General features: G+C 51.5%; 1 protein-coding gene across 1 annotated transcript in view; it reads left to right on the forward strand.

Moving 5' to 3' along the window:
- The window catches only part of LOC122385480 (neuronal PAS domain-containing protein 4-like), a 76,155-nt gene extending 57,851 nt beyond the window's left edge, over positions 1-18,304 (forward strand). Inside the window, exons 8-11 of the mRNA XM_043373806.1 lie at positions 12,916-13,022; positions 13,899-14,052; positions 15,826-16,878; positions 17,606-18,304. Of these exons, the coding sequence (XP_043229741.1) occupies positions 12,916-13,022; positions 13,899-14,052; positions 15,826-16,878; positions 17,606-17,663 (1,372 nt within the window). The 3' untranslated portion in view covers positions 17,664-18,304. The remainder of the gene's footprint in view (positions 1-12,915; positions 13,023-13,898; positions 14,053-15,825; positions 16,879-17,605) is intronic.

The following is an 18,304-nucleotide window of genomic DNA, read 5'->3' on the forward strand; positions in this document are numbered from 1 at the left end:
AACTCGCACACAATGTAGGCCATGACATGCCCAATCCACAGTCCAAGTCATTCGGTGGTACTCCCAGCCGTTTGACCTAGACAGGTCAGCAAAGGTCACGTGGCCCAAATTTGCACAGCAGATTGTGGCCCACCCAGTAGAGCTAGAGCGCTCAAAATGGCACCAATCGACTCGTCAGCATCTAATCTTACTTTCCCAACACTCATTTGACCTCTCAAGGTCATTCGATGACCTAAGGTCATTTGTGGGCTATGTCGAAAATACACTTGCACAGCAGTTTGGAGTAGATGGATTGACCGAATTCCAAATCAAAGCATATCATCGGGTAGCCCTTAGGCCGCAGTAACTTTCCTTAAACACCGCTTTTCGATATGTGACCTCGTTTGACCTCGGCAGGTCAAAATGTGCAAATAAACGACACTCTATACGTCGCAGCCCGGATTCAGCCCAGATTCGGGACACCTCCGATCAAGCTGAAACTCGCACACAATGTAGGCCAGGACATGCCCAATCCACAGTCCCAGTCATTCGGTGGCATTCCCAGCCGTTTGACCTAGACAGGTCAGCAAAGGTCACGTGGCCCAAATTTGCACAGCAGATTGTGGCCCACCCAGTAGAGCTAGAGCGCTAGAAATGGCACCAATCGACTTGCCAGCATCTAATCTTACTTTCCCAACACTCATTTGACCTCTCAAGGTCATGCGATGACCTAAGGTCATTTGTGGGCTATGTCGAAAATACACTTGCACAGCAGTTTTCGAGTAGATGGATTGACCGAATTCCAAATCAAAGCACATCATCGGTGGCCCATAGGCCGTAGTAACTTTCCTTAAAAACCGCTTTTCGATATGTGACCCCGTTTGACCTCGGCAGGTCAAAATGTGCAATTAAACGACACTCAATACGTCGCAGTCCGGATTCAGCCCAGATTCGGGACACCTCCGATCAAGCTGAAACTCGCACACAATGTAGGCCATGACATGCCCAATCCACAGTCCAGGTTATTTGGTCGCACTCCCAGCCGTTTGACCTACAGAGGTCAGCAAAGGTCACGTGGCCCAAATTTGCACAGCAGATTGTGGCCCACCCAGTAGAGCTAAAGCGCTAAAAATGGCACCAATCGACTCGCCAGCATCTAATCTTACTTTCCCAACACTCATTTGACCTCTCAAGGTCATGCGATGACCTAAGGTCATTTGTGGGCTATGTCGAAAATACATTTGCACAGCAGTTTTCGAGTAGATGGATTGACCGAATTCCAAATCAAAGCACATCATCGGGTAGCCCATAGGCCGTAGTAACTTTCCTTAAAAACCGCTTCTCGATATGTGACCCCGTTTGACCTCGGCAGGTCAAAATGTGCAAATAAACGACACTCAATACGTCGAAGCCCGGATTCAGCCCAGATTCGGGACACCTCCGATCAAGCTGAAACTCGCACACAATGTAGGCCATGACATGCCCAATCCACAGTCCAAGTCATTCGGTGGCACTCCCAGCCGTTTGACCTACAGAGGTCAGCAAATGTCACGTGGCCCAAATTTGCACAGCAGATTGTGGCCCACCCAGAAGAGCTAGACCGCTAAAAATGGCACCAATGAACTGGCCAGCATCTAATCTTACTTTCCCTGCACTCATTTGACCTCTCAGGGTCATGCGATGACCTAAGGTCATTTGTGGGCTATGTCGAAGATACATTTGCACAGCAGTTTTCGAGTAGATGGATTGACCGAATTCCAAATCAAAGCACATCATCGGGTAGCCCATAGGCCGTAGTAACTTTCCTTAAAAACCGCTTTTCGATATGTGACCCCGTTTGACTTCGGAAGGTCAAAATGTGCAAATAAACGACACTCAATACGTCGCAGCCCGGATTCAGCCCAGATTCGGGACACCTACGATCAAGCTGAAACTCGCACACAATGTAGGCCATGACATGCCCAAACGGCTGGTCAAACGGCTGGGAGTGCCACCGAATGACTTGGACTGTGGATTGGGCATGTCATGCCCTACATTGTGTGCGAGTTTCAGCTTGATCGGAGGTGTCCCGAATCTGGGCTGAATCCGGGCTGCGACGTATTGAGTGTCGTTTATTTGCACATTTTGACCTGCCGAGGTCAAACGGGGTCACATATCGAAAAGCGGTTTTTAAGGAAAGTTACTACGGCCTATGGGCTACCCGATTATGTGCTTTGATTTGGAATTCGGTCAATCCATCTACTCGTAAACTGCTGTGCAAGTGTATTTTCGACATAGCCCACAAATGACCTTAGGTCATCGCATGACCTTGAGAGGTCAAATGAGTGTTGGGAAAGTAAGATTAGATGCTGGCGAGTCGATTGGTGCCATTTTTAGCGCTCTAGCTCTACTGGGTGGGCCACAATCTGCTGTGCAAATTTGGGCCACGTGAACTTTGCTGACCTCTCTAGGTCAAACGGCTCGGAGTGCCACCGAATGACTTGGACTGTGGATTGGGCATGTCATGGCCTACATTGTGTGCGAGTTTCAGCTTGATCGGAGGTGTCCCGAATCTGGGCTGAATCCGGGCTGAATCTGGGCTGAATATGGGCTGTCTTGATCAACATAACAGTATGTCAGTTTTGACAGATGGGTACGCCAGTTGAAATGCACATATTTGGCAGGTGACTGTGGGTTTTCTCTAGGAATGCAGGCTGCAGATTGGCAAAACTCAGACTCGGCGGTCGGCATTTTGCTCACACTTGGGGTCTGGACTATCCATTTCTGCGAGCATGCTGACATATTTCCGAGAGAGGCTATTTAACCTGTGAACTTTGGTTGCAGTGTTCTTGTTTGTAAAACTTAATGAATGTTTCAATTGGTTCTGTTCATTTGCTGAGCTGGGGCTGTTGCAGCTTAGATAATTTTATTATCTTTCCTATACATTATTTTAAAAAGCACTTCACATCTAGCTCGTTGATTTATCTTGCAACTAAAAGGTGGACCATACTACTCTTAAAAGCAGCAGCTACTCTCGGTCACTTGTTAAGCTGTACTATATGTCACTTTATGATTAACATGGTCACAAAATACTGATGTTGAAACCTCAACACAGTTCTGCGATGCTGCTAGAAAATTATTTGATGCATTAATCAGCAACCTAAATATAAAATGGAAGACAGAATGTGCAGCCCAATTCAGGACCACAGAACGCCGCCCGACAGTACCCCTACGAGTATAAAAGCACAATAGAGTTTTGGGTTTCTTTAAAAAAGACTCGCTAAATTGTGTCCAGTAGTGAGTATTGATATTGACATAGAACAAGAAAAGCGCCATGTTATTTTTTGAATTGATAACTTATACATGCAACGACATCCGCACGCTTTGTGACTTTTCAGACGAGGTGATGCTATAATTACGATGCTATAGTAATTGATGAGCCATTGAATAACCAGAGGTGAGCTAAGCTCCATGGGATGCCATTGGATAAAGGTAATGATGCAACCAAACAAGCATGAACAGATTCCGGAAAAATATCAATCAATTAACATACATACATATGCTGCCAGGATGCAACTTGACTTAATTGAATCATACAAGTTATATGACTCTGAGATACGCATACGGCTACATAATCATATGAATAATCTGAATGGTTTTGCACAAGGGCGAACAGCGAGTTCTATTTTTATGATGTATTCTTAATAAATTACGATAGACAATATCGAGGATTTTATCAAATGCAATAACTTTTACTTATCATTCATGTCGGCAGGAATCTGACGCTAGTATTTTCACGAGTGACTTTAATGTCAATGTTGATTATAATCGTGAACTTTTATGTTACATTACTGGTCTAAAATTACTTTTAAAGCTGCTCATTCAGACACCTAGCTGAAGACCGGCCAGAAGTGCTAGTAGCTCCAATGCCTTTTTGAGCCCTGCTTCTTGATATAGACGCTGTGGTAGCTGTCAAGTCTGTCTAGCTACGATTTGTCCTGCTAGCGTATTGTGCGACTACATTCTGCGATTAACCAGTTAACTGGAACCATTCAGTGACTTTTGATGAATGTATTTTATACAATTTGATCAAGTTTAGATGAGGGCATAGTTACATATTTGCAATTCATGTATAAAGAAATGAATCGAGCATCAGGATAACTGCTCTAAACCGTGGTTCGTGAACTTACGCAAGACATTCACGTGGTGACTGCAGCACCGAATTGTAATTGCTTTGGTAATGCAAATCATGACAGCACATGTTTTCGCGTAGCATTGCTCTTGCTTATGATTGCAGCATGTCTTGTTCATTGAGCGCAGCAGTGAAGACCGGCGAACATCTTCTGCCACCAGCCTCACATAACTTTCACCGTCGCTGAGCTGGCGTCTGCTGCCTCCTACCTTCTCCAGCACGGCTGATTGGCTCTGTTTGTGCCTGCGGTTTTCCCTCTGCTGGCCACTGACTGTCTGCAAGTAATCTTGTGCCGGACTGCTTGACGGCTGCTCCAAAATCGTCAGTCGACGCGGTACTTGTTTCGGTCAGCTGCTGCAGTTTCTCTGTTTCTTTGTATGTTTCTCTTTCTTTTCATCTTCTCTCTCCTTCTCTGTCTCTCTCTGTCTCTCTCTCTCTCTCTCTCTCTCTCTCTCTCTCTCTCTCTCTGTCTCTGTCTCTCTGTCTCTGTCTCTCTGTCTCTCTCTCTGTCTCTCTCTGTCTCTCTCTCTGTCTCTCTCTCTGTCTCTCTCTCTCTCTCTCTCTCTCTCTCTCTTTCTCTCTCTCTCTCTCTCTCTCTCTCTCTCTCTCTCTCTCTCTCTCTCTCTCTCTCTCTCTCTCTCTCTCTGTCTCTCTCCCTCTGACTCTTGTCAGTTAATTCTGAATACCTATAGTGATATTGTGAGCATTGCACACCATTCGATATATAATTGAGAGCAAAGGCACAATGTAAGATAAAGGACATCGAAACTGATTTAAAAGCAGCGCATCCATGGCACTAGTTGTGAAGGATAATTGAGATAACTTAATCCGCTTTCGGTTAAGTTAAAATTGGAAGAAGCTTTGGATGAGACAGGATGGCCATTTCAGCGTTATTGGCACTATGGTCATCCATAAGTGATCGTTTTTTTCCTCTGAGGCGGCAAAATAATATGTTTGCTCTGTAATTTCAGTTCCCATTTCCACAAGTCCTAATTAGTCAGCCCACATCAGTAGATTGCTTCTGGGTTTGGCATATGTTTATGAGTAGTAAACAACCTTAAATACTTCCGAATACATTTGGCATTAGCGTGCCTTTCTTCGCTCCCAGAGTTTTTCCATTAGCGAGCCGGCACTAATTGTGTGTCGGCCTCGTTGACTCTATCGAATCACACGTCCCGTGCGGGGGCAGTTCCAGCATGGGGACCCTGTGAACCTGCGGTCCGGTCCCCAGGATAACCACCGTGCACCGCACTAGGCCGGCGCTAAGTTGAGCTGTTCTACGACTGCGATAGAGCCATCAATTACCGACTAATGGCACAACATGAGCATCCTCGGTCTCTCAATGAATCATTGAGAAGTGCCTGTGCAAAGCAAAAGTTCTGTCGGCATTAGCATACCTAGTCCATTCCTCGAAACGGCCCTCGTTGGTCTAGGACCGTGCATTCCACAGAGCTCGATCGTCTGAATTATTGAACGCCTTCTCATTATCACTTTGCTAATCGAGCCGGCCCAGTGAAACAGCCGACGCTGGGTAACTATTACATCAAACTGCAAATTATTGCTGCAGACAAGGCGCAGGTGTTATTGAGAGCTTGGCTGGATGAGACTCTACAAGCGCTCATTATGTACTTAACAATTGCCTCGGCGAACAATGGGCGGGTCTGGCTGCGCTTCGTGCATGGTAATAGCTCACTTTACTTCTGCGTAAAGAGGAATTCCCACGGACTGCGCACAGACATCTCAGCGCCGTCCGTAAAAACGACGTGTGAGACACCGCTGTGCCACGAGATGTCAGAGCTGTTATCGAGGAGAAATCAAGAACATTCTGCACCTCGGTCCCAGGGCTCGGACCGTGCGATCTGCGCCGATTTGCGGCAATCCTGGCGCGGTCTGGGAACGGAAGGTGGCACCCTGTTGGCGGCGTCGGCACTCGAGTGGCCCTCTGGCTGCTTTTCGGCCTCTCCACACTCAAAATGGAGCACTTGATGCTCTCTTCGCTGTAGCATCTCAACAGGTCGTCAAGCTGGAAGCTGACGGCAGCTGCGCCGTGACTGTCGCCCGCCGACGCCGCAAAACCGGCGCACAGCGAAAATGACATGTCACGGGCGACAGGGAAGGCTAGGCATTGAGGGTAGGTAAATTTCGCAGAGCGCATGAGTGCATACATTGAATGAATATGCGACTAATGTGCATAGGATGAAATTTAAGAAAGCATGCAAATTGCAACCCCTCTTTTTTGGACTAGTTATAGTCACTAACGCGTCATTGGCCCAGTACCTTACGTCCATTTATCTGCATCCTACAAATACAAATGCTAAGATATGTTTTACAATGAGTGTGCTCTTGTATGCAATCTCGTAGCAATTTATGAAATAAATTCAGTTCGATGATGCACCCATTATTCAAACGAATTAATCTGATCGGCCGTACCCGTATGGCTCATTTTTGTACCATAAAACGGATACGGCTTGCATAGACGGTATTGCATCGGCTCCGGCCCACCCTCCACCCGCCGAGGGGTGGTAAAACCATACAGACCGACATTGGGAAACCCGATTTGCATGCCACACTTGGCTTGCCTTAGATAGTGATAATTTACTGTTGTTTAAGGCAATGTTTCTCCAAAGTGATGGTTATGATACTGCAGGTAAAAATAGTCTTTACATCGCTTGAGTGAGTACCACGGTCATCTTCAGCATCTGCATCTGCCGCATCCTTCTCCGCCTGAGAATCCCCGCGAGAGAAGGAGAGGCGGACTGCGCCGAGCCGGACCTTCGGACCCGCTGAGAACGGGCGTGAGGCATCGATCGAGATAACATAGCGGTCTATGATGAGTGTTGAGAGGTTTGTTGACGGGAAACTCGAGTAGTTGGAGCCGGACGCCGCGTGGAATCCGCAGGAGTGGGATGTCACTGACTGGGGGAACACAATGGCTGGCTCGTCAGGCCACAATGGCTCGGTGATGCCCGCTCAGTGGCTATTGACCGCTCAGTGTTCATTGCCTGGCGTGTTGCGGGGCGCGTGCTCGATGGACAGCTCTCGTAGATACTCCGCCAAGACTCGTCGTGATATCACTCCCTGATAAGGCACCTTACGACACTATCGTCCGACAGCTTTGTTGTCCTCCTCCACTGCTTTGATGCGTTCCATTGTAGTCCACCATTCCGGCTCCGTTATGAAGTTCACTTGTCTCGTGTTTACACTTTACAGCTCCACCTCACTTGTAGACCATTGCGCATGACAGTACCATAAACGAATGCTCTCAGTGTTCAGTGTTCAGTACGTAACAAGTCTTCCGTTCAATGGGCGCCTCATGCACTCAATCACCCCGAATATTCACGTCACACCTTCAACGGTGCCTCGGCTCGCGGCGCGCGGAAGTCGGTGGCATGTCGGAGGGCAGTATGGGCCGCCAATGGGCCACCCTGCCGACTCCGACACCAACAAACAGCGCTTCTTGGAACGCAGCAGCGTCGCGAGGCGTCGGGCGGTGCGTGAAATGGCTGTCATGTGCCGGGGCGCCCAGTGGGGTGCCAGCATGCCCGGAAAGGCGGGATGTTACTGCGAATTGATATCGCTATCTCGTCATTGCACGGTCGCTGGAGACGGCGAAGGGAGGGGGGGGGGGGGGAGAGCGTCACTCCCTCCGTCAGTGCTTAGTGGGATAGGGTACAGAAAGAGCTGAATGAAACAGATAGGTATGCTAATGAAGTTGAAAGTCATGGCATTGATTTTTTTAGAAGGGACTGTATATGCCTGGTGTGGTTTTGATGCTCTCCAAATTACCGACATTCAGAATGATGCATGGCCATGTCTTGTTCCCAAGCTGCTGAGTTCTATTTCATTGTCACACTTATTCAAATACCACGAATTCCAGTAGCGCATCAAACAGTTACAATCGTCGAACAATGTCATGCGCTTCTTTTCACGCGTGATAGGGAACCTATTGTCCTTCCTGACAGTGCCTTACCGAGCGCTGGCCGCCAGTGCACCGATATCTCCCCCAGCGATCAGACAGGGGTGTCGGGATGCTCTGCGAGGTCCCCTGGGGCGGTGCTGCGCGTCTCTGCACGATTGGCCTCGGAGTGCCCTCCCCGGCCGCGAAACAATCGGTGACCGGGTGACCCCCGGTCGGCCTCTGGCCCAGCCTTCCAGCTGAGCCGAGTCGCTCCGGATCGCGGTGCCAAATCACCGACCCACGACTGGGGAGCAGGGGAAGAGGGATGGAAGGAAGGTAGAAAGGAGGAGAGAGAGAGAGAGAGAGAGAGAGAGAGAGAGAGAGAGAGAGAGAGAGAGAGAGAGAGAGAGGGAATGGAAGATAGGGGGAAAGAGAAGCCAGAGGAACTGACCCCTCATTGTTTTTTCACCCCTGTCACCTTGGACACTCAAAAACAATTTGTGGAGGCAAAATAAGCGCGAGAATGAAAATGACCGCAACATTCCCTTCCAGTCGTAATTAAAAGCCTATCAAACTTGCATTCGTGTGCTTTTCGTTGACTACTGCGTCTGTGTTTAATTCATTCCTCGTTAGGCGTCTGCCCGTTTTGGAAAGGCCCAGAGCCATTACCGATCGGCTGAGTGCCGTCTTGGTGTGGCGGCCCGGTCCCCTCCCGTTCCGGCTTCGCTCTGTTCGCTCCGTTCTCCTCCGTTGAGCCGGCGCTGAGTAGCGAGGCGACGACTGCATAATTGTGGCGACCGGCAGTGCAGCCACGCCGCTCACCGGTCATAGATAACTGCCCCCTGGCCATTACCGGGGATGACTCGAACTTTGTCCATTACCGCCGGCCCGACCGGCACCGCCAGCGCTGAGCTGCGCCGAAAGCTGGAGCGATTAAATTGGCGCAGTGCGGCGAGGGTGGCGCGGCAGGTCGGTCACCGGTCAGGTAGGTAAAACGTCCGCGACTCCGCGGCGGTCTGCACCGGTCGTCAGCTCGCCCCAACGTCCCCGGCGCGCGCTAATGAATGCCGCAATCACCGCAAATCAATCGTGCTAAACCGTTTATAGATGATCCCGTCCAGTTCCAATCTTTCGGCCGGGTGCAAAAAAAGCTCCGTCGGAGACGGCCGGAGACAAACGGAGACGGACAGATACGGCGGTGCGGACAGCACTGCACTTAGCAAAATCGGGAGAGCGTCTTTGAAGCGCGACAAGCGTCCGGCCTGTCCAAGTGATCGGCTACATAAGCGGCGCAGTTTGACAGAAATAAAATGCACTCCGATAAGGTGCGGCGGTGAGTGTGTGCACCGGTCGTCCAGCATCGCAGTCGTTATTTCTGTGCGGTACACGGTGCTAACGACTCAGCTGAAAGTGGGGTCGCCGTCGTAACGAGCCCCACTGCAATCGACTGGTGACCTTCGGCGCATGGGGCGCGTGGCGCATCGCTTTTATCTGCAGCGACGATCCCGGCGTTTTGGAGAGGCTTGTTTGATTGCCTCGGCCGCGAATGGTGGTGCTATGGTTGTGGCTTATGGGCTGCTGCTCTGGTGGTCCAGCAGCGGGGATCGAACCCGATGCAAAGTTTCTGCATAGCAAATACGGCCCTGCATGCACGGCTGTCGGCTATAGTGTCGTAACTGCTGAGAAGGAAAGAGGAAAATGTTTAATACACTTCGCCGGAATAATGTTCACAATATGATAATTAGTCTGTTGTTTGATCTGTGCATGTTTACAAGTCGTTCAGAATATTCCTCGACAAGACACGATTAAAAGACAAAGACCTTCAATGATCGTTGCTTACGTTTTCCGTTGCCGTTGGTAGCTGCTATTTTCTAAATATTCGTGAAGTCCAGCGCCGGGTTTCGATACTCTTTCAACTGTCTTCAGTATCGAAGACGTGCTTACCAGTATTCAGTCACCAAAGAGGACACGGTTTGGGACATGACGCTCTTGCTATCACCAAAGGTAGGAGATGCCCCCAGGATACCGGTTTCACGTCCGTGAAGGGAGGGCAGGGCGCCCGCTGACGCGTAAAGTGGCACGTGTCAGACTGATGTCCCTGCCGGATCCTCTCGGCTCCGACCGAAATAGACTGAGTTAAAATAAACGGACTTGTCACGAGACGCTCAGTAATTTCTTATTCTGGATACACCGAATCCGGCGCGACCTCAGTCTGATACGGTGACAAGAGGGAAGACCTTTGTGCTTCGTGACACTTCTTATGTAACATGATGCATTACCAATTTAAACACATTGCACAACTATGCAATGTCCATCTTACCTTCGCATGCAACCTTCAAGAACTGTCGAGTACGCACGTATTTTGTAAAATTGCTGAGGCATCTTGGCGTTGGCGTTGACTCAGCCTCCCCCCGTCTACCTTGAGTCCCCGAGCGACGTGCCCGCCTTCGGTGATATTCCGAACGGAGCGCCAGGTTCGCGGACTATTCGGCCAGCGCGCCGGTTTTGCCGACAGTCTAGACGCACCATTAGAGCGGAGACGGCTGGCGGCGGCCGATATCGGCGGCAGGCGGCGCGCGCCACTCCACGTCGCCGCCGCGCCGCCACCGCCGCCGGCGGGCTCTCCGATACGAGCGACGACGGCGGGGCGCACGTGGTTTTTGCGCCCGCCGATGCCCCGTCCATTAGAACATCGACTGTCCGTACCCGGGCTAATGTTCATTTAGTGTATGTCGGATTATGAAACGTCGTTTTTAGGGCTTCTCTAATGCTGGCGGAGACGAGCGGGGCGATGGCGGAATTTTGACTTCGCCGGATGAGCGGGAGCAGCGGGGGCGGCCGTGGAGGGGCTCTTAGCTTTCGGCAGCTCTCCGCACCGCGTCACGACGCTCTCAGAGCTGTGCCGAGTGGGGGAGCCACCATCCGGCAGAGCCGGCGATAAGCCAAAGCTGCAAACGGGACCGTTCCTTCCGGAACCAATAACGTTTCACACTAACTTGGCCAGCTTTGCGGTTGGTCATAAGCTGCCTCCAGACTCAGGCGTAACTTTATGGCATGGGAGATGATCTGGGTGGAGATACCAAACTAATCAGCTCATGATTCAGAGTGCGTCGGAGTTATGAAACAGACATGCGCAACAGGATGCAGTTCCGGTCTCCCTAGCGCTCAAACGCCACCACGACCACGGCGTGGAAGCTAAGGCAGTGCCGGTTCAGAGCGTCATCTTCTCATACTAAATCTCGCAGATGACTGTGTAAACGCCTAACCTATAACCAGGACACGTGGCGCCGTACAGATTCAGTTTCGCACCATGCTCGTGGACCTAGCGCTACGATTGCGGCGTTGTGCCGTCCGTCTTCTGACCGGATCTGGCACTTCCTTCATCCGAGCGGGAATCTCCGCCACACAGGTGCGAGCAATCAGCGATTATTTGCTTCCGGCGGACTCCACTCACGCGGATAGGCGATCCGCTCTAACCGGTGGAACAATAAGCCGACTTATGTTGGCCAAAGGCGATTTTGAGCGGCCAAGAACAGTCGGAACCAGCGTCAATTACAGGTAGCCGCCACCCTAAACTGAAAGCTACCCGAATTGAATAACTGAGGGTGGCTAATTTGAGGTGCTGCTGTACTGGTTTTCCGGAGTCCGCGGACTTTCCGATGGACTTTGGAGTGATGTGTGGTATGGCACGCTAAATGGTCCACTCTACTGATAAATACCGGGATTTTAGCATTTTCTTTTTGGATATGATAATTGCAAAACGTGAATCTGGCGATTTCATTACTTTACAAGTCCTTGATAATTCTGCACTTGGCTTTAGGTCAAAATCCAATCTTCAAGCAGTGATGGGCTACATCGGGCTGGTTTTCTATTCATCGCTAGGTCAATATAAGGGCACGTGTAAAAAAGCACAACGGGCGCCGTCGCGGTGCGGCGCAGGGCGAGTCGGAAGCGCTCCACGCGCCCATAATACCAGTATCATCGCAATCGACTAATGTCTGATAAGTGTGCGGCGGCGGCCGGCGGCCGCGGCGGCGGGCCAGACGACAACTGTTTTTGTGACCTGCCCCGTCGTCAGCCGACATGGTTTTTGTGGGGCGGCTCAGATACGGGGGCGGGCACAGTGTGTTGTGTGTAGGCATTGATAATCGTGACTTCACTGGTCGCTGCCGACACTATAAAAGGAAACGAAATCTGAGAAGTTATTTTGCGCATACCTACTTAGAAGTAAATTTTACTTACATTCAAGTGTTAGATATGCCGTTCCTATTAAGCTTAGCTTCTATTAGCCTGTTCAACCAATCAAACTGACTACTGAGTATATTTGATAATTATTATGTATCGTATGTTTTGTTTTACCCGTTAGGCTAGTTATTTATTTTCCTGCTCCGGCCGGAATAGCGTAATGTCAGGAAATCGGACGAAGAAGCTAAATTTGAGGAACAGCTGGCACTAGTTGTGATGAAATCAAACGCTATAAGTCCATGAAGGAAGGTCATCTCTTACTTGCATTCACAGTTCCTACCACTTTGAAACGTGATGAAATTATCTACCGACCGGCAAAGACGATCGAGTGTTCCTTATCTTCGTACTATTACGTAGCTTAACTAGCCTTCGCATCACTGAGAAAAAGTAAGAAATACGAGTTGACCCTAGATTATTTATAATGATTTATCAGAACTCTTCGTTGTCTTTAATTTTATGCACGGTAATCAACATGATCGTAAAAAATACTTAACTCACGCATACAGGTGTCGTAACCTAACATCACGGCGGCCATCACGCCCAACCGCCCACTCTGGCTCGGTTTGCATTTGTCCTGTGTCATTTCCTCACCATGCTGACACTCGTCTTTCTACCCTTTCAGCGGAGAGTTCTACCTGGGCCACCGGAGCGCAGAGATTCAGGGACTCTCCTGGTATCAGCTCGTCCACTGGGACAACATGCGAGACGTCCAAAGCAAGCACAAACTCAGTGAGTGAGCTCAGCCGGTGCGGCTCAAACTCAGCGAGTTAACTCAGCAAACACGGCTCAAACTCAAAGAGTGCTCTCAGCCAACAGAAACGGCCGGAGACATCTGTTTGACCAGTCAATATGTGCAAATGCTGGGGAGAAGCCGTAGTGCCCACAGCTTCTGCTAGGGACACCCAATCATGCTACCAATCCTTATAATTTTGTTAAGTTATAAGTTCTGCCATAAAATTCATACATATGCAGTTACTTTGCTCGGCTCTGGTTCGCAAAAAGTGGGCTTCAAAGACGGCGCGGATATGTTGATTGTACCTAGCTGGTGTCGGAGCAGACGGTGACAACAGTCGCTAACTGCGGCAAACCTGTCGCCTGAGACCTGCCGACGGCTCTCCGCTGCTTGGTGTTGTTCGCTGACGGCCGACTGCACACTTTTGTCGACGGCCGATCGTGTCAAACAATGCGATTAGCCATTGACAATGGCGCTGGAGCCTGTCATACACGAATCGTGGCCAGGCTGTCACCCAAAAGCGACACGGGTCTTGTTCAGCAATCAGCTCTAATAAGAGCCGACCATGTCTGCCTCGCGTCACAGATATGCTTCGTCTTGGTCTCCAAAACAGCGCAAATCCCACAGTATTGTTACCACCGTCTGCTGGAGCCTGGAGGTATCTAATTTTACACAACTAGGAAAATATAATCGTATTTTCAATCTGGCGTAACAGTGGATGGAAGGCATTATGCTTCGGTGCCTATTCCATGTCAGTACCAGATAATATAGGTAATGTGCCTACCCACATAAAAGCGCTGGATCATCGTCTTGCATCCTTCGTCATTAAGACTAACCACACACCGACTCTTACGGTCCATTTGCGTTTTCAGTCAGCACGTCGGACCAGGACCGCGCCTGTATCCTGCTGCTGCGTCTGCAGGGTCGCGGGGGTCACTGGCTCTGGGCCCACTGCGTGCTGCAGGTCAAGGAGAACCTGGAGAGCTCGCAACACCCGGTCATCATCTGCACCTGCCAGGTCCTCAGGTGAGCCGCCCTCCATTATCATTATCTCCCCTATCATTATCTTCATTATAATTATCAATATTATACATACTCCACTTAAAAAATAAGATGAGTTGTTGATGAATCGGTGAATATTCTGTATACTTCGTTGGACTCGGCTGAAACATCAGCGCAAAATAAGAACATTCAATGTTTCGGTGCCTACTTGACACATCCAATACTTTCACAGATGGGTTCGTATAAAAGTGCATCTCCCACGCTATCTTCGTCCGTCACCATTACCTCATTTGCCCTCAAGCCTTCTTAAACGGATCCCCTAATGTCAATGGAAACATGGGTCATTGAATAAACCAACACCCGGCAGCTGGCACCATTACCATGCGCTCTCAGGTGGCCCAACATCCTGGATCGAAACAGGATCTGCAGAGTCGGTAGTGTCGCGCGGCACAGCCTAACTCCCAGGACGGCCTTCGCGGCTGCCGGGTGCCGTCTGGCCATGGGAGCGTGGCAGAAACACGCTGCCAATTCCGGTTTCGTACCGATTCGGTGATATGAACAGACTGTGCTGGAACCCACTGAATAATGCCGGTGGGAGTGCCAAGCAGTTCTGGTATAATTCCCGGATGAGTTTGGTGCAAGACCCGGGGATGAGCGCCGTGACGAGTCTGTGTGACCGTCTCCGGTCAGCCCGGTGTGCCGATCGACTCTGAGGCGCGCCGTCCTGACCTTGCAGACCACTCTCGGGGTCCTTGACTGATCAGCCGGTATCGCCGCACAGATCTGCCGCAAGTCCGCCGCTCGCCTGTCGACAGTTAGAGGCCCGGCCAGAGAAATGGCCGAGACCACCGCGCAAAAATCGGACCCTGCAACCAGACGGATTACAGTTTTGCTTTGCTAGCAAAAGCCGAGCTGATTTTTCTGGGCGGGAAGGGTCGCATTGATTGGGGCCACCTTGAGTTTCTCTGAGATGCAGCGGTGGACGTGATTGCAACTCTAGGTGCGGTTCAATTATGACAGCAAAAAGCGGCGAATAACGGTCGGAAAATGCACGAAAACAATGCACCACACCTTCTCAATTCGTCACTTCTCATGCCGACCACATTACTGAGCTAGAATCAGGTTTGTCGGGCATCAGCAGTAGACCTTGCAATCGTCTGTCACGGGCGACCTACGAAGCCATAATTAATGATGCGATTATCGTCCCGGCAAGTTGGCACTGTGCGCGGCTCGTCAGCACCCGTCGGACTCGGTCAAAAATGTGTCTCTGCAGGGGGCGGGGGTACGCTCTCACGCAGCCCTGAGATGCCACACTTTTGGTGCCCCAGTGGCGGCGCTTTACAGACACTAAGCTGACGAGTAATTGCCGGTCACCGCGGCTGGCCTCCATCACCTATCGGTCGGTAGTCAGACGCTCAGAGGTGTTACCGCCTCAGCCCAGTTAGACTTCAGTCCTTGCAGCCGAGATAACGCCTTTCAGATCTCGCTGATAAGGGCCGACGGCTAAACGCATCGGCGGTTTTCCAGAAAAGGACCGCTAAATAATCTGAAGTATAAATAATCAAACTGGAAGCGAACGTCAGTTGTTCCTATCTTAACTAGTTTTGATGACAAGAAGCCGCAGTCTGGGAATAGCGCTGATATATCTGATATGATATATTTTCAGACTTCACTTAAGGTGCCACATTCTCAGTATAATATATACCGAAATTAACTTCGGTTACCACGGATTGTTAGTATTTGAGAGTGAAGCAGTGGACGGATTGCCGAGACTGACGCAGTCGCGTTCCGTTTCAGTGATGAGGAGGCGGCCGTGATGCGTGCCAACGCCTGGCTCTACCACTACTACTCGATGCAGGGCAAGCTGCAGTACAGCCTGCAGTACGACGCGCAGACGCCGGCGCCGGCCTATTACCAGCAGCTGCTCGGCTACTCCCACCACCACCACCCGCACGAGGCGGCCGCTCTGCACTCGGCCTACCTGCACGCGCCCATCTCCCCGCACCCGGGCGCGCACCACCTGTCCCCTCCAGTCCTACCGACAGCCCAGTACGCGCTGCCGCCGGCGCCCTATCACGCCTACCCGTCCCTGGAGCCGTCGCAGTGGCCGCGCTACGAGCACACCTTCAGCTCGGCGGCTGCCGAGCGGCCCGAGCCGGCACCGGCGCCGTGCCCGGCGCCGTTCACCTCGCCCCAGAAGCGGCCGGCCACGCCGCCCTCCCCGCGGCGTCGGCTGTGCGCGCCCACAGTAGTGCCTCCGGCTGGGAGCCCCCCGCGCCAGCCGCTGCCCATCAAACGGCGGCTGATGGCCTACGGACAGAGCGGTTACGGCAGCTACGGCTGGAGCGGCCGCGGCTCGCCGCAGCACGCCGCCTCGCCCGGCTCCGAGCGCAGAGACGGCCACTTTGGCTTCTCCGGCGGAGGCGGCGGAGGAGGCGGCGACACTGCCGTGATGACCGCGGCGCGGTTCTCGCCGCTGAGGCTGCAGGGACCTGGTCAGAAGGGCGTGGATCCGGCGCTGGAGACGACAGCCGCTCAGGAGAGCTGGTCTTTCAGCCCTCCGTGGCAGGAGAGCAACCAGCGCGTACCGGACCTGGTGGCTCCGTCGCACGAGGCGGTCGGCTCACCGCGCCTGGGGGATCCCCACGCGGTCGAACAGCGCCCTCTGCTCGCCGGCTGGGCGGATGTGTCGTCTCTGCACGACTTTACGACGCCGCTCTCGACGTCGTCGGCCTCGTCACCGTCGGAGACGTCAGGAGATGACGCGGCCAGCCGTGAGGAGACTCGGGTACCGACGTGGGCGCACCCTGCCACCGGAGCGGTCACCAGCAGCTCCGCCGTCCCCCTCAGGTACGTGAACACACTACCCTACCCATGGGCCGAAATTAGTCCCTTTTTGCCTGATTTGGTACAGGCGATTTGCTGGTGTCGCACGGTGTGAATGATAATGTTCCGAACTGGTAATTTTACGGTCAGCATTCCAAAGCGACATCGTTGGCGTTGATAAAAAAGAGCGGTAATCTGAGGTAGCCAAAACGTTGAGAGGTATGACGGTTTGCCACCCGAAACATGGAGTGGAATTGGCGAGGGGACCTTTGCCACGCAAAGGGCCGTTTTTGCGCTGTGACGGCAGGTGCATTAAGTGGCACGCGCATTTTTGCGCTGGCGTCTTTAAATGACAACTGATCATTAGCAATTAGTGGCTTGGCCGGAACAGCGCATACCGTGATGGGACAACACCGCAGCACGAGCAAAACAGCGCGCGACACAGTCATCTGATAACCGCAGGTGGCATACAAATCAGCACCCTGGCCGGGAGGCGCCGCCGCATAGCAGCGCGTCGACCGGAGGCAAAACAGCCACCGTGCGTTCGATATTTTTCCGGGAACGCACGCGATTGCTGTACCTCTCTAGCCAAGGCTTTCAACCGAGTCTGAACCGTGGGAAACGGCCAAATACTCGTGATCGGGGCCATGAACTAAATTAAACTATTACCATTATTAGGAAACGCCAAAATAGCCTAGCCTACTCTGTTTGCAATAACGGTAGATGACCTGATGTTTCATTTCTCTTGCAGGCTCGACAGTCGGGCTACGAGAGAGCGACATCAGCTGATCTCAGACGTTTCGCCGTGACCTCAACCAGGCCGTAGTCAGCTGTCTGCTGTCGTGACGTGACCCTCTCAGCTGGCCCTAGTGTGGTGCTCTGGAACACTGTTTGGTGCCGCCGTGCGGTGAGAGAGTGGTGAGCGTGGTGAGCGTGGTGAGCGCGGTGAGCGTGGTGAGAGTGGTGAGCGCGGTGAGCGCGGTGAGAGTGGTAGGTCCTCCGTGAGCCAAGTCGCACTAGCGAGACGTCAGGGTGTATCGTTTCACGCGGCACGAGCTAAGGGATGCCCACGGACCAGGAGCAGACTGATGCTCGAACCTGAAGAGGAAGGAGCTCTCACCTCAGCTTCCTTTTGGTCTCGGAGCGGATGCCACTCTGGTTTGTCCACGCTAGACTGACGAATGATGATCTTAGCCGGGAATCGTGACAGATTCCTAGCGTAATCTCTAATATTTATTACGAGAGGTGCCGTCTGTCGGGTAGTTGTGAATTGGTAGACGATAGGACGAGATATAGCACGGGGGTCGGGTGCAGCCGGTGAGTGTTTTGTACATATGGTAGTCTTTATATGTGCAGCGATTTGTTTCCCGTGTGTTTTTGTACCAAATATTGCGATACAAAGTTGTTGATGTCGGTTTGTTGAGAAAGCAATATAAGATATTTCATTTTC

Source organism: Amphibalanus amphitrite, unplaced genomic scaffold (genome assembly GCF_019059575.1).
Source record: "Amphibalanus amphitrite isolate SeventyFive unplaced genomic scaffold, NRLGWU_Aamphi_draft 000220F_arrow, whole genome shotgun sequence".
NCBI classification, from domain to species: Eukaryota; Metazoa; Arthropoda; class Thecostraca; order Balanomorpha; family Balanidae; genus Amphibalanus; species Amphibalanus amphitrite.